We start from the raw sequence: 23,655 nt of genomic DNA, 5'->3' as shown, positions 1-23,655 counted from the left end.
GAAGCCATTCCTATCATTAGCAGCTTGAAAAGGCACACATGAAACTTAGATGATCTGCCATCTTAAGTACCCTCAAGGACAGTATATTAGAATGGTTTTGGCCTTGAGCATCTCCATTAGTTCCCGGACCAAATTAGATCCGAATCCTGTGGCCCTCAGGATTAAGTCTTTTTCTAGAATATCAACTCTATGGCCACCACTGACAAAAATGAACTTTCAGGAAAGCCACAGGCTAGATCAATAACCAATCTGGGGGGCAGCTAGGTGGCGCAGTAGATAAAAGCACCGGCCCTGGATTCAGGAGTACCTGAGTTCAAATCCGGCCTCGGACACTTGACACTTACTAGCTGTGTGACCCTGGGCAAGTCACTTAACACCCCCCCCCCCGGTTGCCCAGCAAAAAACAAAACAGAAAAAAATAAAAATAAAAAATAATTTAAAAATAACCAATCTGGATCCCAAGATGTTAAAATAGAAATTGAGCTAACCTGCGGAATGCAGAAAGTTGGATACCAATTCAACAACTTACTGAATTTAACTGATTTTGACACTGGACCATGGTGATCTCACCTTTAGAAGATGGACCCAAAAATGACTTTCATGAATAGGAGTGAAGACAGGGAATCTATTGACATTTACCTGCCTCCAATTTCATGGAATACCCATGTGCAGTGGGGAACAAGATCATATGAGGTGCCAAGCCTACCCTGCTGACCAGAGAGTTTTCATATAGCAATGACAATATATGCAATATTCAATACTATTCATGTTCTATACTCTTTAAAAGACTAATAATAAAAAACAAAGACTAATAATACCTCAGAAGCCATATTGCCAGCTTCACACAACAATATGCACAAGAATAATCAACCATTCATTAAAATGCATAATATGTACATAATATGTGTTTTCTACGAGCTTGACGCAGTAAGGGACAAAAGAACACAAAAACACTCAAGATTCTACATTGAAGTTGACGAAAAAAGACAAACGGGGAAATGTTAAAGAAGCAGACAAAAATACGTAAGATGATATAAGGTGGCATAATTATCAAGTACCAAATGAATGGTACTTTTAAGGGCTCAAGTGCTTTTGAGTTCAAAGAGGAGAGGGATTTGTGCTAGAGTGGTCAGGAAAGGGTTCATGGAGAAATCTAGACCCCCTAGAAGCCTGAGCTCCCTCAGCTCTATGGCTCCTTTATACAGATGAAGAATGAGGCACAAGATTAAGTGACTTTCCCAACATAACACAGATCTATAGCAGAAAAGCTACTTTCTCTCCTTGTTTAGGAGATGGAAGTTAAACTATGCCTTAAAGAACAGGTAGGACTGAAAGAGGTAAAAGGAAAGAGGACCGAGCACTTTCAGCAAAGGCATATGGGTGAGAACAGGGCAGCTTGCTGGTGGAGTGGATAGAACAGGCCTGGAAGCAGGAAGACTGAGTTCAAATCCAGCCTCAGACATTTATTAGCTGTGTGATGCTGGACAAGTCACTTGACCTTGTTTGCCAAGAAAACCCCAAAAGGGGCCATGAAGCATCAAATATGACTAAAGACAGGTGAGAACACAAATAGCAAGTGATAGATAGTGTCATGTTACAATGATTATAAAAATGAATATATTTCCTATGAAAGAAATCTTTCCATTGCATGAATTTAAACTTTTAACAAAGAGGGCATTAGGTTGTTTGTTCTGTTCCCCAAACGTACTGGATGTTAGCAGTGTTGTTTCCTGGAAATTAACCTTTCCTTTGCAAAATTCCCAACTTGGGAGTATCCCATTACCTCTCTGTCTTTTTTGATTTATAAGAATATGAATGTGTATGGAGAGGGTATGAACAGGAGGAAAGTGGTCAATTTATAAAGGTTAAAAGTAAGGCCTTTGTTCTGATAGCCAATACAAGGTGAGAATATTCCCACTTTTGAGGGGGTGGGAGTTTACCTGCTCACCACCTTCCTGATGAGTCATTGTCCTAAATTCTGGTCCCATTAAAACTATATTTAGTATAATTGGCTGAGTCTTGTTTGGTGTGGTTGTGAACCACAAATTTAGACTTGACCACAAAAAGTAAGATATTTTCAACATCAGAATAAAAGCCTCATCTTTTAACTTTTTAAAGTTGGGGGTGGGGGGAGAGGGGAGAATATGAATGTGGAAACAAGGGGCTGGAAGATTATCTGATTCTATAGTCCCATCTTCCAGACCTCAACTACCCATCCATTTCTTTTGGGTGTAATGTTGGGCTTTCACATCCGATGGTAATAGCACAACAGAATTTTCTAGTCAAGTATACTTCTCCCATTATATACTCCAACATGACTATTCCTTAAGTACATGATTTCAGGTTATTAGTTAAGTACTTTATCAAAACTGTAAATCAGATTAAATTTATTTAGAATAAATGATGTCTCTTTTATCAGGATCATGTGAACAGAAACTGATAATTTAAATATATTTTTCCTTTATTTGAAGTGTGCTGTTTGGTTATTTGTGTTTTGGTTTTTTAATAGGACCAGCTAGGTGGCACAATGGATAGAGCACCTAAGCCTGGAGTCAGAAAGACTCATCTTCCCCAGTTCAAATCTGGCCTCAGATACCACTTACTGGCTGTGTGACACTGGGCAAGCCACTTCACCCTCTTTGCCTCAGTTTCCTCATCTGTAAAATGAATTAGAGAAGGAAATGGCAAGCCACTCCACACCCTCTGCCAAGAAAACCCCAACTGGGGTCACAAACATGATTGAAAAACAGCTAAACAGCAGCAAATTTATTTTATATCTTTGACATTATTTTGATAAGGCCTTAGAAACCTCAGTACATATTTGTCATGGAAATGTGAGTGCTATAGCTCCTAGGAGGTAGGGTCCTTGTTCTCATCTATCAGCATTTTTTTGTTAGTTTCCTTTGCAGCAACTTGCCACTTCACTCTCCTACCTTTTTTGTTCTATCTATCTGGGATTCCCTCTCAGACTTCAGGAAATCCAGGAACTTGAATATGGGGAGAAAGACAGCTTTCTTGTCACTAATCTATAACTAAAACTTAGCATTTCTGTCATTTATGAATGTAGACAATGAGCATTATTCTGAGAAGGCTTCGCCAGGCTTTCAAAGAGGTCTAAGAAACAAAAAAACTTAAGAATTACCCTGTTCTGGGGGGCAGCTAGGTAGCACAGTGGATAAAGCACCAGCCCTGGATTCAGGAGGATCTGAGTTCAAATCCGGCCTTAGACACTTGACACTTACTAGCTGCGTGACCCTGGGCAAGTCACTTAACCCCCACTGCCTCACACACACACAAATATATATATATATATATATGTATGTGTATATATATGTGTGTGTATATATATATATATATATATATAAAACCCTGTTCTAGAGTCATTAGGACTTAGGCAGCTAACAGGACTACAGAGCTCCACTACTTTAATTTATATATGAGGAAACCATGTATAACCATGGCCCTATTTTGTACTGAAGTCACGTTACTGCCTTTAGTCCTTGTGGTGATTCAGTCATTTCAGTCATGTCTGACTCTTCATGACCCTGTTTGGGGTTTTCTTGGCAAAGGCAATGGAATGGTTTGCCATTTTCTTCTCTAGCTCATTTTGCAAATGAGGAAACTAAGGAAAACAGAGTGAAGTGACTTGTCCAGGGTCATACAAGCTAGTGTCTAAGGCCAAATTTGAGCTCAAGAAGATGAATCTTCCTGACTCCAGGCCTGGTACATTTCACATACTATGTGTTTAATAAATACTTAAATTGACTGACTAGGTTCTGTGAGAAGAAAAGGATATGTTATTCACATTTAGTACAGGGCCTCCACACAGCAATTACTCAATAACTTAATATTTGCTAAGTGAATAAACAAAGGCTGATACATAAGACTACCTTGCCGAACCCCTTCTCACATGCACATGCACACGCGCACGCACATACAGACACACACACACTCACTTTTTTTTTTTAGCAGTTATAGGTTTAGAAATTTTAAATATGATAAGAATCTTGGCCGTCACTCAAGAGTACTGTTACAGTTTAATTAACTGGAACACAGGTGAGTCACCCACAAGACAATAACCACTAAGCTAGGAAAAGCTTAAACCCAGGTTAGTCAGTATAAGTAAAAGGAAAATAATAACAGGTATTCAGAGATCACAACAGTAATACTGTATCTGGTGTTAATGTTTAATCTCTTAGGGAGTGATTGGTATCAGGAAGAAGTTTGGTCTTAGGTGGTTCAGGACTCTCAGCCCAAGGCACCACTGGAGTATGTCACAGGGGAGGGTTTTGAATTGTAAGAGAACAATTAGCATCAGCAGGGACAGAACCAAAAAAACCTGCCCCATCAGATAAGATATCAATTTAACTAGAAATACCTCCTGACATTTATGCTCCATTTGATGGTTTTTCAAAATATCTTCTTGTTCATCTTCATCTCATTTGCAAATTATTTTACTTTGGGCAAATGCCTTCACCTCCTGGAGATTCAAGTTTTCTTTCAAATGATGGGGTTGGCTTGGATGACTTCTAATGTCCCTTCTAAGTCTGTGAAATAGGCAGACCAAGTCATTCCTGGTTCCTCAAACAACAACAAAGTGATTCCATCAGTGTCAGGAACTCCAACTGTATAAACTTTATATTTTCCCCAGTTATGTACAATTTTCTCCATCATTAAAAAATGCTTCTTAAGGGGCATACTCTCTCCCTTTCTCTCTCTCTTTCCCGGTCCCCCCGCCCATTTCCTCTGGTTGTCCCCCATGTCTGGAATACTCTCGATCCTCATTTCTATCATTGGATTTCCTTCAAGTTCTAGCCAAAATTACATCTACCCATCTTAATTCTAGTGCCTTTCCTCTTCAATTTTTTTTTTTTTCCTATTTATCCTATCTATAGTGTAAAAAGAGAGACTCGAGCTTGGGTAAAGTATAACTTCCCCAAGATAACGTCAGGACGTGGTAACATGAGACAATCCCTGTGGAGGGGGAATTAGTTGGAAGGAGGATATGCAAAACCAATGAATTGAGAAATACTCTAAATCAATTGGGTATGAAGACATTGAATAATTATGTAAATCGGTTTTCTAAATTTGCCCTTTGACTAGCTAGACTTCGGGACCAGATTGTAACTCTCTAGTAACCGGCCAATGGTGAATAAGGGAGGGAGGGTCTTAACATGTGTTAGGGGAATAGGACAAAAAGAGCCTCTGCACTCCTACTCTTTTCACTCACACTGAATCACTGCTTGAGGTGGGTGCCTTTTCTCGAGAAAAAAATAAAAGAGCCTTTGACACTTCACTCCAGAAAAGTATTGAGCAGGGGTCATTTTCCTCTCAAATAGCTTGTTGTACATATCTGCTTGCTCACTGTCTCCTCCATTGGATTATGAGCTCCTATGGGGTAGGGGCTGTCTTTTGCCTTTTTGTGAATCCCAGCACTTAGCACAGTGCCTGTCACATAACAGGCCCTTGTTTTGTTCAGTCATGTCAGACTCCATTTGGGGTTTTCTTGGCAGAGACACTGGAGTGGTTTGCCATTTTCTTCTCCAGCTCATTTTACAAATGAGGAACCTGAGACAAACTCGGTTCAGTGACTTGCTCAGGGTCACACAGCTGGAAAGTGTCTGAGGCCAGATTTGAACTCAGGAAGATGAGTCTTCCTGACTCCAGGCCCAGGACTCTGTGCACTGTGGTACCACTGAGCTGTCCAATAATTATTCAATCAGTTTTTCATTGATGGATTGACTGAGGAATCAAATCCAGTCCACCTACTAGCTGTGTAACCCTGGAAAAGTCACTTAAACTGTCAGTCCCTATTTCCTCAGTTATAAAATTGTAATAATTGGAATGACGCCACCTGCTGGAGACTTACTGTAGAAAAGCTCCGCCATGAGGTGAAGGTGTTTGAGGGCAAGACCATGCGTCTTTTCTTTGGCGCTAGGAAGTGACGTTTGCTTGTGGGAGGAAGAAGGTAGAGCCTGGTGCTCTTATTGAGGCTCTTTTCCTATGGACTCTGGAGGAGAAGGGAGCTAGAAATGCGCTCTCCCTTTAATAGATAGATGAACGTAGGCCTTTTCCTCTCTTTACCAAATTCTTATTCTTCTTAATAAATGCTTAAAAGTCTAACTTGCTAAAGCTTCTAATTTTAGACAGACTAGCTAGAATTTGAGCCCTTAACAAAATGGAAGTGAGAATGATGATGGGATGGTGATGATAGCACCTACCTCCCACCTCCCACAGTTTGTTATTAGGATAAACTGAGGTAATATTTGTAAAGCACTTTGCAAACCTTAAAGTGCTATGTAAATGCTAGCTATTATTAATTCAATAAACATTCATTAAGCACTAATTCTATGTATAAACTACCGGTTAGGAGAAGAATATAAAGATCCCCCAAAATGGAACCACCCCTGCCTTCAAAGAGTTTTACATTCTACTCAGGGGAAGGGATCACTTGGGGAGGAATAGACAATGTACACAATGAAGAAAACACAAAAGATATACTGAATATTCAAGAGGGGGAAGAGTGCCAATAAATAGGAATTGGATCTAAGAATACCGAGATCTCAGAGTATACCATACCCTAAGTTATTAATATATCATGCCCATAGATCTATGTATAGTAGCTTCACAAGGTAGTTCCCAACACTAGCAGTCAAACAGAGGCCAACATGTAGCTTTCAAAGATCTCTTATTTCTTTAGTACACTCTTCTATTAAATAGGTTAGATAGATAGATAGACAGACAGATGATAGATAGATAGATAGATAGATAGATAGATAGATAGATAGATAGATAGATAGATAGATGATAGATAGATAGACAGACAGATGATAGATAGATAGATAGATAGACAGATAGATGATAGATAGATAGATAGATAGATAGATAGATAGATAGATAGATAGATAGATAGATAGATAGATAGAACGAACCAGCTGTGTAACCTTGGGCAATTAATTTTTTGTCTCACTGATTTCCATTGTTCACTGAACTCAGGCTTCTTGTGGCACCATCCTTCAATTCCAATCATGAACCAATTGTGACATTTCCATTAGAAATGGTAGCCAGTCACAACTGATAGAAATTGCAAAGAAGGAAAAATTTACACTAGATGCCAGGAGAAAAAACCTACCTAACAATTAAACCTGACCCCCAACTGTAACAGACTAAACCAAGCAGGGCCTGGACAGTCATCTATCCAGTGTGTTGGGGGGGGGGGGGGGGGGCTTAAATTAGAAATTAGATAGACTGGTGACTGAGTTCCCTTCCAACTTGCAAAGTCTAAGGGTGATTATTCAAGACAAAGGACATTTACTATAAATTAGTTCATTTATCTTTTTTTTTTTTTTTGCTTAAAGTTAAATGGTCACACACAGCTCCTTATACTATTGGCATCTAAGTACAATCAATTCTAAAGATTTTCCCCACCATCAAAACAATGACCATAGTACACCCAGTCCAGGAGTCTATCCCTAATAGTGTCACCAAAGTTTGTATTATGGGAAGATTTTGCTGTTTTCCTAAATGTCACCCACTTTGTAGAAGCAGGAGGGGGTTATTTTATGCTTTTGTTCTGATCATCTCTCAGCCAAAAAACATATGTCAACATTTGGTAGCCAATATTCTTCTGGTAGATCAGTTTCCCTGGGTTGCTGGTTGGTCCTTGAAAAACAGACACACGGTTCATTGTTGAGCCTATAACTGAAGCCTTCCAGGCTAATCACGACCTGCCACAACTCATCATCCTTCAAGAGTTTAAGGTCATATGTGCCTTGAGAAAGAGAAAGATGCAAAGGGCCTGAAAGGAGAAGAACCTCATCTACAGCTTCAGAAAATATTTTGGTTTTAAATCTATACCATCTCTTATAGGGAATAAGCTTAATTACCTGTTGTATTGTTAGATTTCTTTTTCTATATTCTGTCCTAATTTTATCTCTTATACCTCAAGACATGCTGCTAATAATGGTACAGAAGAGTTCCAGGGAACTCATGATAGAAGAGGATCTCCAAATCCAAGAAAAAAAAAAAAGAACTGTGGAGTATAGATGGTGAATGAACCATACTATTTCTTTTGTTTTTGGTGCTGTTGTTTTTTTTTCTATTTTGAGGTTTTTCATCATTGCTCTGATTTTTTCTCTTATAACAGGACTAATGCAGAAATAGGATTAATGTTATTATGTGTATATATATATGTGTGTATAGATATATCTATATGTACATGTATATAGATATATAGATATAACCTATATCAGATTACCTGCTGTCTAGGGGAGGGGGGAGGGAGGGGAGGGAGGGAGAAAAATCTGAAATTGTAAAGCTTGTGTAAACAAAAGTTGAGAACTATCTTTACATGTAACGGAAAAAATAAAATAACTTATATGTAAAGAACAAACAAACAAACAAAAAAAAACCAAAACAAAACAAAAGACATGCTGCTAATAGCTAGGACTTGGGATTTCCCAAATGTCTATGTTCCTCCTACCCACAGACTTCATGTTGTTCTGGATTTCAATCATCAATCAATATCCTACTATGTCCCAGGCACTGTGCTAAGTATTAGGAATACAAAAAGAGGCAAGACAATGCCTAACCTGATGGAGTTTATAATCTAATGAAAGAAAACATGTGGGGGCAGCTAGATGGCACAGTGGATAGAGCACCAGCCCTGGAGTCAGGAGGACCTGAGTTCAAATCCAGCCTCAGACACTTAACACTTACCAGCTGTGTGACCCCAGGCAAGTCACTTAACCCCAATTGCCTCACCAAAAAGAAAGAAAGAAAAAGAAAACATGCAAAAAAATCCATAGGAAGCAAGCTATATGCAGAATAAATAGAAAATAATTAACAGAGGTAAGGTACCAGAATTAAGAGGGGTTCAGAGTCTTTCCTCAAGAGGATGAGTTTTTACTTAGGACTTAAAGAAAGCCAAGGAGGACAGTAGTCAGATAGAAAAAAGGAGATCATTCCAGACAAAAGCTATAGCCAGAGAGAATTACTGGAGCAGAGATGGAATGCCTTGTTCTTGGAACACCCAGGAAGCCAGGATCAAAGAGTACATGTCACAGAGTATGGTGTAAGAAGACTGGAGTTCTGATTCTTTTCTTACAACATGACTAATGTGGAAATATGTATAACCTATATTGGATTGTTGCTGGCTTTGAGAGGGGGGAGGGAAGGGAGGGTGGGGAGAAAAATTTTACATGTAATTGGAAAAAAATTTAAATTTAATTTAATTTAAAAAAAAAAGAAAAGAAGACTGGAAAAGTAGGAGGGGCTAGTTTATGAAGGCCTTTGAATGTCAAACAGAGCATTTTGTATTTTCTCCTGGAGGTAACAGGAAACCACTGGAGTTTAGTGAGTAGTAGGGTCATATGATTGGACATATGCTTTAGGAAATCACTTTAGTGGTTGAATGGAGGATGGATTAGAGTAGGGACAGTCGAGGCAGGTAGACCCACCAGCAGGCTATTGCCATAATTAAGACGGAAGGGGACAAGGTCTTACACTAAAGTGGTGGCAGAGTCAAAGGAGAGAAGGAGCTGTACCCAAGAGAGGTTGCAAAGATGAAATTGGCAGGTCATGGCAATAGCTTGGATATGGTGGGGAAGGGGAATGGATGAGAGTGAGGAATTCAGGGTGACTCCTAGGTTGTCAGCATAGGGGACTAGGAGGATGGTTGTTGTCCTCAAAAGTAAAAGGGGGGAAAAAGTAAAAGGGAGGGTAGAAGGAGGAGAATGTTTAAAGAAAGAAAATGAAGCAACCCAGTCTTTTTAGCCCATCTTTAAATAGAAATCTCTTCAGCCTTAGATTATTTAAGTGACTATTTTCTCCACTCTTTCCCAACCCTAGAGGTAAGGCAAGCCTCCCTACTTATAGCAGTCCAGATAGAGATGCACTATCTGGAGAAGAAAGGGACAATTGGGTTTTGGGGTTTGTTTGTTTTTCTAAGATGCTTAGTAATAATACCTAATTAATTAAAAATTTTAACTCTTATCTTTTGTTTTTACATCACCTTGTTTCCAAATATGGCATTCTAACTTCCTCTACCCCAAGCAAACCATCCTGATAGAATACTAAAGATAATAAAAAGCTAAACAAAAGTAACCACTGCATCAAGTGATTCTGATTGTATATGCTAAGTCTGAAATATCTCTGAGAGTTTGAAATAGCAAATGATGATATGTCAACAAGCATTTACTAAGTACTCACAATATGCCACACTGGCATGATAACAATGCACAGAATGAGGGGAGGGGAGGGGAGGGGAGAGGAGAGGAGGGGAGGGGAGAGGAGAGGAAAGGAGAGGAGAGGAGGGGAGGGGAGGGGAGAGGAGGGGAGAGGAGAGGAGAGGAGGGGAGAGGAGAGAGGGGAGAGGAGGGGAAAAGGGAAAGAAAAAAAGAAAAAGAAAGGACCAGTCTGTGTTCTCAAGGACCTCACAGGATAATGGAGGAGACAAGATAGATATGGGATAAACTGAAGATAACCATAATAGGAAGACATCAGTATCAAAGATTAGAAAGGGATTCTTTTAGAAGTTGGGATTTTAGCTGGTACTTGAAGGAAGCCAATAAATGAAAAGGGAAAGAGGTCCAGGCATGGGTAACAGAAAATGAAAATGTACATCCTTGTGAAGGATTGAAGCTGAGAGGTAGGGATAGGTAAGGGGGTGGGGGCGTGGGACAAGGAGAGCCTGGGGCTGGTCAGAATCATATGTATACAAGATGAAAACCTTGATCCCTTTGGAAATGATGAGGTAGGAGAAGAACATAGAAGAGAACCTTGAGCAACATTCAAAGTTAAGGGAATGTGGACGATAGACAGCAAGAGACAGAAGTGTGGTCAAATAGGTGAGCCTGGAGAGGGTAATGTCAGAAAAACAGAGAAGAGATAATGTCCAGGAGAAAAGAGCGGTCAACAGAATCAAAACCCAGTAGAGAAAGTGGAAAAAAAAAATGAGAACTGAGAAAAAGCCATCAGATTTGGCAATAGAAGTCACTTAGTAACTTTGGTGAGAATAGTTTCCATTGAGTTATGACTCTAGAAAGCAGTCATACATACGGTCTAATAATGAAAACTCACCACTTTTACAGCATGTTAAAGTTTTCAAAATACTTTACACATATTAATCTTATTTGACTCAAAACTAGGTGAGAGAAGTCCCATTTGACAGATAAGAAAACAAAGGCTTAAGGAAGGTCACTGGCTTACATGGTAACACAGCTGGTACATTTCTTTTTTTGTTTGTTTTTTGGGGTTTTTTTGCTGTTGTTTTTTGGTGAGGCAATTAGGGTTAAGTGACTTGCCCAGGGTCACACAGCTAGTAAGTGTTAAGTGTCTGAGGCTGAATTTGAACTCAGGTACTCCTGAATCCAGGGCCTGTGCTCTATCCACTGTGCCACCTAGCTGCCCTGCCACCTAGCTGCCCACAGCTGGTACATTTCTGAGGCAGGATTGCCAAGTCCACTCTTATCCACCACTCCACTGTCTTAATGAATTACTGAATAATTGGATAACTGAAGTATCCTAACACTGCTCTTCCTCATTGAAATTTGCAGCTTTTTTGATATCATTTAGATTTCCATTCAATTGATATTAGCATGGTAATGGGGAAAAGGCAAGGGGTGGGGATAATGGGTTATATGAATAATTTTTTTAAAAAAAATTTTAAATAAGATAGCACCATGATAGATTTATCTCTTCTCAGCAATACAATGGTCCAAGACAATTCTAAAGAACTCCTGATGGAAAATGTTCTTCACATCCAGAAAGAAGAACTGTGGATTCTGAATGCAGATTGAATCATACTAGTTCTACTTTTGTTTTTGTTTTTTTGTTTTTTGAGGGTTTCCCCTTTTGTTCTGATTCTTCTTTAACAATATGACTAATGCAGAAATATGTTTAATGTGATTGTACATATATAACGTATATCAGAGTGAGCTCCTGAACTCATGACACGATCACTGCAAAAAACATCCAAATAACTACATAGGAAAATGCCCAGAGCAGCAAAACTCACAAAAGAATGTGCTGAAATCATCTTCTAACCAAGAACAGCTTGGAAGGTCAGAAGGAAGGAGCTGCTGTGCTCATAAAGGAATCGAGCCCAACCCCACAGTCACCCTGACACAGATCCAGTCCCAGGAAGGCCCCGAGAGCCTCTGAATCAGCTGAAGCACCAGTATTGTCTGGAACTAAGATCACACTCTGGTGAGTGGGCTGAGCCCTGGGCAGGGGAGAGACTACAGGGGTCTATGCTGGTGCTAAGGCAGAACTTGGATTTTACACCCCTGCTGAGAACCAGGAGGTAGGCTCGAGTAGCAGTGGCCCAGGTGGGGGAGGGGCACAGGCTTATCAGAGCTAACAACCACAACACACAAAGCTGGTTGATTGGCAAGTTGGTCTGGGGTCATCTAGAACCAGGAAATAGGCCAGGTGAGGGAAGAACCTGATTCTCCTTAAATCATACCACCTGGGACTTCTTAAGCTTGGGATACTGCAGCCTGGAAACAGTGCCCCACTTTAAGGAGCTAAAAGTCTAGTAAAAGAAAGGCAATATGAGTAAACAGAGAAAGGTGAGGACCATAGAAAGTTTCTTCAGTAACAAGGAAGACCAAGGGGCACCCTCAGAGGAAGATGTCAACATCAGGGCCCCTATATCTAAAGTTTCCAAGAAAAATATGAATTGGTCTCAGGCCATAGAGGTGCTCAAAAAGGACTTTGAAGATCAAGTTAGAGAGGTAGAGGAAAAAATGGAAAGAGAAATGAGGGTGATGCAAGAAAGACATGAGAAAAAAGTCAACAGCTTGAAAAGTCAAATTGACCAAATGGAAAAGGAGGTACAAAAGCTCTCTGATGAAAATAATTGCCTAAGAATGAGGATTGAACAAATGGAAGCCAGTGACTTTATGAGAAACCAAGACACAATAAAGCAAATCCAAATAAATAAAAAAATAGAGGGCACTGTGAAATATCTTCTGGGAAAAACTGCTGACCTGGAAAATAGGTCCAGGAGAGATAATTCGAAAATTATTGGTCTACCTGAAAACCATGATCAAGAAAAGAGCTTAGATACAATCTTCCAAGATATTCTCAGGGAAAATTGCCCTGAAATTCTAGAAGAAGAAGCTAAAATAGAAATTGAAAGAATCCACCGATCACCTCCAGAAAGAGATCCCAAAAAGAAAACTCCTAGGAATATTATAGCCAAATTCTAGAGCTCTCAAGTCAAGGAGAAAATATTGCAAGCTGCCAAAAAAAAAAGAATTCAAGTACTGTGGAGCCCCAGTCAGGACAGCACAAGATCTAGCAGCTTCTACATTAAAGGACCGGAGGGCATGGAATATGATATTCCAGAGGGCAAAGGAAATGGGATTACAACCAAGAATCACCTACCCAGCAAAACTCAGCATTATCTTTCAGCGGAAAAAAATGGACTTTAATGAAAAGGAAGACTTTCAGATATTTGTAATGAAAAGACCTGAACTAAATGGCAAATTTGACTCTCAAATACAAGACCCTAAAGTACCATAAAAAATTGGAGCTGGGGGACATACCTGGGGTCATACAGTGGGCGACTGTCCTGTGTCTGGGGCCGGGTTTTGGCTGGGATCCTCCTGGGTCCAGGGGTGATGCTTTGTCCACTGTGTCACTTAGCTAGGTGATGACATCTTTAGGGTTAAGGTGAGGGGTGAAGGGAGAAGGGAATTCATTGGGGGAGGGGGAAGGGCAGAAGTGAAATCCTACATGAAAGAAACAGGAAAAGGCTTATGGAGTGGGGGAAGAGATGGGAGAGGAGCAGGGTAGTAAATGAATTTTACACTTATCAGAAAAGGCTCAAAGACTTTAAACTCATCAGAGCTACCTCAAGGAGGGACTAACACACACACACCCAACTGGGTGGAGTAATCTCTTTAATCTGGGCAGTAAATGAGCCTAACACTCATCAGAATTGGCTCAAAGACCTCAATCTCATTAGAATTGGATCAAGGAGAGAATAATGTTAATGTACATACTCAATTGGGTGGAGTAATCTCTCTAACCCTGCAGGAAAATAGGAGGGGAAGGGGATAAAGAGAGAGGGGCAAAAGAAGGAGGGGCAGAGTGGGGAAGGGGACAGACAGAAGCAAATCCCTTTTGAAGAGTGATAGGATGAAAGATGATGGATAATAGAATAAATATCATGGGGAAGGGAATAGGATGGAAGAGAAACAGGTAACAATAGTAATCATGAAAAAGAGAAAAGGGGGAAAAACTATACAAAAAATATAGCAACTCTTGGTGGAGGCTAAGAATTGAGAATCAAGGGAATGTCCATCAATTGAGGAATGATGGAAAAAGCTGTGTTATATGATTGTAGTGGAATGGACTTGTGCTACAGGAAATGACAAACAGGATGATCCCAGAAAAACCTTGAAAGACTAATGAACATCTATGTATAGTGAAGTGAGCAGAGCTGGGAGGACATTGTGCGTAGTGACAGCAGTATTGTTCAGTGAGCAGTTGTGAATGACTTAACTACTCTCAGCAATGCAATGATCCAAGACAATCCCAAGGAACTAATGAGGAAGCTTACTATGCACCCCCATAGAAAGAACTGATAAAAAGAACACTTGTGGATTATACATATATAACCTGATTGCGATCTTGTGGAGGGGGGAGGAAAGGGAGGGAGAAAAATTTGGAACTCTAAATCTTATGAAAATGAATGTTGAAAACTACCCTTACATGTAACTGGAAAATAATAAATGTTTGTTGCTGAAAAAAAGAAAAGAAATAACCTATATCGGATTGCTTTCTGTCTTAGGGAGAGGGGAGGGAAGGTAGGGAATAAAAATGTGGAACTAAAAATTTTATGAAAACAAATGTTGGGGGGGCAGCTAGATGACATAATGGACCAAGCACCAGCCCTGAATTCAGGAGGACCTGAGTTCAAATCCAGCCTCAGACACTTGACACTTACTGGCTGTGTGACCCTGGGCAAGTCATTTAACCCTCATTGCCGGGGAGGGGGGAAGGAAACAAATGTTGAAAACTATCTTTACATGTAACTAGAAAATAATAAAATACTTTTATGATTTAAAAAAGATAGCATGGATACGGTACCATGCTGAACTTGGAATCAGAAAGACCTAAATTCAAATCTAGTCTCAGACCCTTACTACTTATGTGACCCTGTGCAAATCACTTAACCTCTGTCTGCCTCAAATTTCTTCATCTGCAAAACTGGGATAAACTGAGATAATATTTGTAAAGCTCTGGCAAAACTTAAAAGCACTTTATAAATGCTAGTTATCATTATTATTACTACTGTTCCTGTCATTATTAATAGAGCTTTAAGGGTTGCAAGGCACTATACATCATCTCATTTGATCCCCCAAACAACCTTACTATGACCTCTACTGCTCAGGGATATCTGACTAGCTAAGTATCTGAGGCAGTATTTGAACTCAGGTCATGCTGACTTCTCAGTCCAGCACTCTTATCTACTGTACCATTTAGCTGCCTAAAACATGAAAGGCTCTCCCCCTCAGTGAGAACTCTCCCTCTACCAATGCAGACAACTGCAAATTTACAGTGTTAGAAATTTAGCAGGGATCATAGAGCAAGTGTGTGTCAGAGGAGGGATTTTAATCCAAGTCAGCCTGATCCCAAGGCTGTTGCTCCAGCCATTATACTGATGTGGGATGGAATTAGGGTCAAATTGATAGCGAGTCGTCCCAAAAGAATTACAAGACTCAGTGACTCAGTTTCCCAAGTTTTACTGCAATACTGTGGGTGACCACAGGGAGAGAACTAGAATAGTGAAAGAAAAGACAGTTATATTTATAGTATGGATAAATTGATTATCAATCTCATTATAATAATCTCCACTTTAGGGAGGTACAAGGGAGGACTTATCCTAATTTGAAGTTCCTGGGGTCCTAAGCCAACCCCCCAGGGTGGGTACCTTTTTCCATGGAGGTATATTTTGGGGGTTTACATGTCATAAAGTGAATCTGAATTAGAGCTTGGGTCTTAGGTTTTTCTGTTAACCCCTTTTTGCCTCCTACATCAATACCAGATTGCTTCTCAAATTAAAAAAAAAAAAAAATATATATATATATATATATATATGGTGATGTTTTATGTAATTGCACATATATAACCTATATCTGATTGTATACCATCGTAGGGAGGGGAGGAAAGGAAGGAAGGATAGAATTTGGAACTCAAAACTTTAAATAAAAATGTTTATTAAAAAATAAAAATAGGGGCCAGCTAGGTGGCGCAGTAGATAGAGCACTGGCCTTGGAGTCAAGTCACTTAACCCCAATTGCCTCACTAAAAAAAAAAATAATACAATAAAAATAAAAATAAGGGGGTGGTTAGGTGGCACAGTGGATAAAGCACTGGCCCTGGATTCAGGAGTTCCTGAGTTCAAATCCGGCCTCAGACACTTGACACTTACTGGCTGTGTGACCCTGGGCAAGTCACTTAACCCCCATTGCCCTGCAAAAAATAAAATTAAATAAATTTAAAATTAAAAATAAAGTAATAAAAATAAAAATAATCGGGGTAGGTAGGTGGCACAGTGGATAGAGCACTGGCCCTGGATTAAGAAGGACCTGAGTTCAAATCCGACCTCAGACACTTAACACTTACCAGCTGTGTGACCCTAGGCAAGTCACTTAACCCCAATTGCCTCACCCCCCCAAAAAAATAATAAAATAAAATAATCTAATCAATTACCTCTAAATATCATAAAATAAAATCTTTATATAATTCAAATTTTTCAGTTAACCAATAGCTTCATCTTTTCCCTCCATAGCACAGCTCAGACCAAAAGCACCACAGAATAGCCACACTGACCAATGGTTTTGCCCATTTCTTTCCATACATGCATACTGTGAGATAACTATTATAATTAGATTAACTATCTATTAATTATTAAATAGTAAAAGGGTTTGGAAGAATGACTAAAGTGGAAGAGGGTTACTACGGAAGGGAGAGAAACAAGAGAACCAAATAATGCACAAACTAATGACAATTACAGTAGGAGTTAGCTATAAATCATCTAATTTGGCCAGCTAATACATACTCTAAAGAAACATTGAGAATGTAATTAATTTTACACAAACTCAGTCATCTGGCTCATTAAATAGTGGTTACTAACTTCTGGAAGGCAAAGCTACCTACCTCAAAGAAGGTATCTAATGAATAAACTCATGCCAACAATTGTTGAGAAATAAAGATGTAAATTTCAAAGTAGATTATGTAGGTTTGATATTCAAATGTACTAATGCAAAATTATCTTGAAAGCATGCCCCCCCCCAAAACAAACACAAGTCCCAACCCCATCCAGTTCAGTCAAAGAAAATGAAAAACAGCAACCACAGGTAGTTTAAGTTGTCTCCTATTATTTCACTATACTCAGCATTGCAACATATGCAATTAGCATAATGAATACTCAATAAAACAAACTAGGACTGTATTTAAGAAGGGGCCCAGCAACATGAGATGTTTTTAAATTGGCAAATGGCGTAACAAATCATAAAAGTTAAACAGTGAACTAGCAATATGAATTCCAGGAGGATTTCATTAGGGGAATTACAAAATATAACTAAGTGTCATAAATGTATTTGCATATAATCCACACACACCTGCATAGTTAATGAAGTCAAAGTTCTGCCATAGTTCAACTACCATTACAAAGAGCATAATCCCAATTAAAATCTCTCAACCAAGGATACGAGGATTTTGTTTTCACATCCCTCAAATTCTCTTTACTTTATAGAACCACCCTAATCAGCATCTTCACCATCTCTAGACCAACCATAGCCTTTTTCTTTTTTTGTGAGGCAATTGGGGTTAAGTGACTTGCCCAGGGTCACACAGCTAGTAAGTGTTAAGTGTCTGAGGCTGGATTTGAACTCAGGTCCTCCTGAATCCAGGGCCGGTGCTCTATCCACTTCTCCATCTAGCTGCCCCCAACCATAGCCTTTTAACTGGTCAACCTGCATCCTGTCTTGCCACACTCTCATCCATCTTTCCCACAGCTGCCAAAATATTATTCCTAAAGCATACCACTCCCCTTCTCAAGAAGCCTTTAGAAGAAAATACTAGGGCAGTTAGGTGGCACAGTGGATAGAGCACCTGCCCTGAATTCAGGGGGACCCGAGTTCAAATCCAGCCTCAGACACTTAACACTTACTAGCTGTGTGACCCTGGGCAAGTCACTTAACCCCAATTGCCTCACTAAAAAAAAAAAAAAACATTGCATGATTTGGTGGGGTTTTTTCCTAATTCACTCAATTCAACAAATATTTATTATGTACATATATTACGTTCAAGACCCATAACTTAAGGTTATTCAGTGACCTGGAAGCTCCCCACCCAAGTTGAAATGAGAATAAGGATCATCAGTCAAGGAACTAAATGATTCAAAGCAGATTACCCAAAAGACCCAACTGGACATGAGTGGGAAGTTTTCAAAAGAAGAAATGCACCTGGGCAGCTAGGTGGCACAGTAGATAAAGCACTGGCCCTGGATTCAGGAGGACCTGAGTTCAAATCTGGCCTCAGACACCTAACACTTACTAGCTATGTGACCCTGGGCAAGTCACTTAACCCCAACTTTGGAGGAGGAGAAGAAGAAGAAAATACAGATAACTACCCAGGCAAATGAATTGCCTGGGGCTAACCAATCTTTGTCAATTCCAGACTCTAGATCAACTTCTGGACACCTCCCCCCCCCCAATGATTTCCCCCCTTACTCCCTGGACTTTATGTTATTATATAAAAGGGTCCACCTACATTAAGTAGTTTCTCTTTAGAGTTAAGTAGCTTCTATACTTAACTCTGAAGTAGCCCTATAGTTCCTTTTGTTAAAGGTTCATTTACATTGAGTAGTTAAGCAGTTTCTAAACTGACTCAGGAACAGTCTTTTAGTTCCCTTAGTTCTGTTACCCCATATAAACCCAGTCCTAGGTTGCCATCTTTGAGTATTTATAGCATCTTGCTTTTCAATAAGCTAGCTCAGGATAGAGCACTGGCCCTGGATTCAGGAGGACCTGAGTTCAAATTCAGCCTCAGACACTTGACATGTACTAGCTGTGTGACCCTGGGCAAGTCACTTAGCCCCAATTGCCTCACCCCCAAAAAAAAAATCTAGCTCAGCCCCATTAAAGACCTTATTTTCTCCTATATTGATTGTTTCCTTAATTTCCAGGTTAACAATACAAACTCATTTGTTTGGCATTCAAAGCTCTTTACAACCTCTTTTACTCATTATATTCATTCACACATTCCACCCTCCAAACAAATGGGTTTATTTGTTATTTCCAGCACACTCCATTCTACCCCCCCACCCCATTTGTGCCTTTACAAGAGTTGTCCTCCAATGTATGAAATACCCTCCCTTGGAGAGTATCCATCTTGGAACTCATCTCCTTTCAAGGCTCAGCTCAAGTACTGCCTCCTTCAAATGCCTCTCAGCATACTATAATGAGGATTTGAAAACTGACTGGTATTCTGTAATTTGTGGTTTGAAGGATTACACATTATTTCTCAACCAAGATCTATTGAGCCTCTCAGCATTCTCCCAGGTGTTAGTTTTCTTCTCCTCCATCTCCACCCCCAGGCAGATGAGTCTGAATTTTTTTTTTTTTGTACTTATTCTGCACCAACCTTATCAAGATCTATTGAGCCAGAAGGCAGAACTGAGCAACTTCCTCCTAGAGTTAGAAACTGAGAGGACTTCAAAAACAGAATTGGAAAGAATCTCGACATGGGGCAAGAGGAGAAAGGAAAAGTAGGGATAAACTGAAGCAGAAAGTGGAGAAATGGAGGAGACAGAAGATTCAGGCTGAAGCTACCAGGTGTACCAGTCACATCCTTCAAACACTGAGGGAAATTCCAAGAAAAGGTCTACTCCCAGCTCATTAATAGACACTATAAGCACTCTACTCATGTCTTCACCTCAACGTTTGCAGTAACCTAAAATTGTGTTTCAGCCATAAAGAGGCCAAGGATTAGCTAGAGATAAACATAAATTTTAATTGGGGCAGAGTCAAAGCTCAGCCCAAAATGTTAGAAATTTTCCTAACTGGAGGCTCTAAACTATTTCAGTGGTAGTCCTAACTTTTTGCTTAGTATAGGCTCCATAAAGCAACAGAGGTGTTAGAAACAGGTAAACTGAGGCACAACTCCAGGTCTTGTACAAAGAAGGGAGGCCATTTTATTACGATCTTGCAAGAAAGAGCAGGCACTCCAGAGAAGTGGTACACCTTGCCACAGTAAGGTTCTCCTTTTATCCTACACTTAACACAAGGTCCCTCCACCATCTGGGTTCACATTCTTCCTGACACTTCTAAACAAGTAGACCACCCCCACCCCCACCCCCACCCCCAGATGTGGTGCCACTGCTGCCCCCACCCCATGAGACAACCAGACCCTGAGATTTTTACAATTCTTAGTTCTTTAACTTCAGAAAACCTCTGTTGACTCAGCAGGGAAAGGAAGGAAAATTTTGGGGGTGGGAATAAGACTTCTAGGGCTTAAATTATGTGGTCTGTTCTTATCTGAGAGGAACACGCTCTACTGGTTAACTATTAACTCAGCAGGAAAAAGGAAGGAATGCTGGAAATGGGGGGGGGGGAAAGAAACCCCCAGGACTTGAATCCTGCCTACTGAGGAGGTCACACTATTTCTTCATTTGTGTCTCTCTTCACCCATAGTTCTCCTCCCCAGAGAAGTAAATCTTATCCACCATTTCTTATCTAGACTTTGTTTAATCCCTCATTGAAGGATCATTATTTGATACTTTTCTTCAGCTCCTTTCAGTAAGAGTTACTACCTGGGGGCAGCTAGGTGGCTCAGTGGATAAAGCACTGGCCCTGGATTCAGGAGAAAGTGAGTTCAAATCTGGTCTCAGACACTTGACACTTACTAGCTGTGTGACCCTGGGCAAGTCACTTAACCCTCACTGCCCTGCAAAAAAAAAAGAGTTACTACCTGAATTCCCTCCACCACTTTAATAACTATAGTGTATGACTAATAGAGGTGCCAGCACACAAAAGATTGCTTCCACCACCTTCCATTTCTCCATGAAAACCATCCACCATTTATCCACTCAAACCAAGAATTCCATTTCTGAACAGGTACATGAGCTACTTTCCTAATTTCTGTGGCTTTAGCTTTAACTGCTTCATACAACTAAATACCTAATCCTAATTATCCCAATATAGCATATACTTGTCCAATGGAATCATGTGTAAGCAGTTTTTGGCCACAAATCCAATAGGGGTGGTGGTGGTCTGCGTGTTTTGTTCCTTGGAAAATTCTATCTTCATCATATTTTTGGTAACAACCCCCAGATGTAATACAAGGAACTGATGTCAATAACAGCCAAGGTTATAACAGCAAGTATGGCTAACAGCATTAGCTAATATTTGTAATTTCAGTGATGTACTCCCAGTGTCCATTCAATTAGCAATTTCATCTTGGATCTCAGATGTCCCATGTAGTTATCTGGTCTCTGGAACTCTTTTTCTTGGGGCAGTCTGGAAGATGTTTTGTCTCCAGGACACCTCTTCAATGGATTAATTTCTCTGGTTTCAAATTACTTGTTGAGACTCCTCTAGATCTTAATACAAATTGGTACAGTTTCTCAAATTCTACTCCTCCAATAACTAGCCCATGTGGTAAAAACTACCTCAAACCTTATGGTTCTGACCTTATTATCAAAATCAGGGTCTCGTAGTTTACCTGAATCTTAACAAATTTATAACATGGCTGTTTATAGCTTTATCTAATTCTGTATCTGACAAACATTATTAACAACAGACCAAAGAGTTACCACTATCTTGATACATGCGAGCCATATAACCTAAATGTTTCAAAATACCACAGAAGACAGAACTCTTAAATCTTTCCAAATTACATATATATATCCATTTGACCTTATTTCTCCAAAAAGTTTTCACTCAATTGTTTAAGATCTAATCCTCACATAAAACTTAGGTTACAGAATACCTTTATAAGAAGATGACCACAAATGAACTTACATAAAAGTTACCAAGTTAACTTCAATTATAGTATAGTACTAAAGGGGCAGCTAGGTGGTGCAGTGGATAGAGCACCAGCCTTGGAGTCAGGAGGACCTGAGTTCAAATTCGGCCTCAGACACTTAACACTTACTGGCTGTGTGACCCTGGGCAAGTCACTTAACCCCAATTGCCTCACCAAAAAAACAAAACAAAACAAAGTAAAGGGCTAAAGATGACACTTAAAGAATTAATTTCAAAACAGTGCATGTTAAATAAGTTGTCCATAATAAACCATGTTTGTATTACAGGACATGCTCTACAGACAGATGGTATTTCCACATCACATAATAAACTTAAAGTTGGCCTTTCCAAAGGTGTAACAAAACCTTCTATAAGTTACCCTCCTTTACTTTTCTTGAAACAAACTTGGGACGTTTGATTCAGTTTTAAAATGCATAACTAATAACAAACAGATGACAAGGCTAAATGCTTATACATTCTAGTTGTTTAGAACCTGAAAGGGACTTGAATTTCTAAGCCAAAGAGCTTGAATCTTATACCTGCATCTCACCCAGATATTACAGTATTAACCTAGGGATGAAGAGACAATATTGTGTTTATGCTGATCAAGTGACATGATTATAGGAATTTGCTATAAAAGAAGAACAAAGCTCTGAGGGAAAAGCGCTTCCCAACTCCCAGTAGAAGTTCTATAGACATCCAGTGCAGTATACCAGACTTAACACCAGCCACGTGGGAGAGTTTACATTCCATATGCAATATTTGGGGAAACCAAGTCAGGAGATGCCTACCTCAGCCTTTGCCAAAATGTCAGTCTCCCAGCCTTTCCCAAGAGAACTCCACCTGCAGTGCATACATGTAAAAACCCCATAGGGTTGTTGGCAGCATGGGTCATATGACAACATTCCTTGATGATTATAACTGGAATGAGACTCAGAAAAATAATAGTTAACAGTCCCACATTGTCTTAAATAGCAAGTTGCAATAATCAATACTAAAAGTGAACCCGCTTCTCAAGGATCACGTATCCTAGATAACAGGCGTTAACTAACTTGTACTTAAGTTAAATAGATGCTTTTCATCCCTAAGTTAACACTAAACAAATGGATTTGCTTTAAGATGCTTAATAACAAACAACAAAAGAGTTGGAATAAGTATAATTAATCCCAAATTGCATACAGAGAACAGATGAGAAAATGTTTCACATAATACTATATAGTAAAACAGGTTCAGGTATTAACCATGTAAGCATAAACATAGGATACTGACCTCAGAATTACTTTGAACAATGGAAACATCTTTAAAGTAACAACTAGTTTGCATATGTTTCTACACATGTTCTAACTCCTATTAAATAGCAACATAAGTAAATTCAGATTCCCCGTTAAGGTGATATAAGATAGCTCATAAATTACTATTGTTCACTAACATATCATACATGACAAGTTCAGGCACCAATTTAACTATTGCTTAATACCAATAAATTCAGATCAAAAGAGCAAGATCTTTCTCACAGCTTACTAGTTATCTAGATACTTTAGTATTATTTTAATAACCAATTAATATTACAATAATAAACTTCCACTTTGTCTACTCTTATAATAGAAAT

General features: G+C 39.4%; 1 protein-coding gene across 2 annotated transcripts in view; it reads right to left on the bottom strand.

Moving 5' to 3' along the window:
* Positions 1–23,655, bottom strand: part of AP1S3 (adaptor related protein complex 1 subunit sigma 3) — a 91,209-nt gene that overhangs the window by 26,811 nt on the left and 40,743 nt on the right. Inside the window, exon 1 of one of the 2 annotated variants that reach the window (XM_043997888.1) lies at positions 4,379–4,514. The exons of the other annotated variant lie outside the window; for it this stretch is intronic. Coding sequence (XP_043853823.1) covers positions 4,379–4,399 — 21 coding nt within the window. The 5' untranslated portion in view covers positions 4,400–4,514. Of the gene's footprint in view, positions 1–4,378; positions 4,515–23,655 lie in introns of those variants that run through there. 2 annotated transcript variants of the gene reach the window in all.

This window comes from Dromiciops gliroides, chromosome 3 (genome assembly GCF_019393635.1).
Source record: "Dromiciops gliroides isolate mDroGli1 chromosome 3, mDroGli1.pri, whole genome shotgun sequence".
Taxonomy (NCBI): Eukaryota; Metazoa; Chordata; class Mammalia; order Microbiotheria; family Microbiotheriidae; genus Dromiciops; species Dromiciops gliroides.
This window is presented reverse-complemented; position numbering and strand designations above follow the sequence as displayed.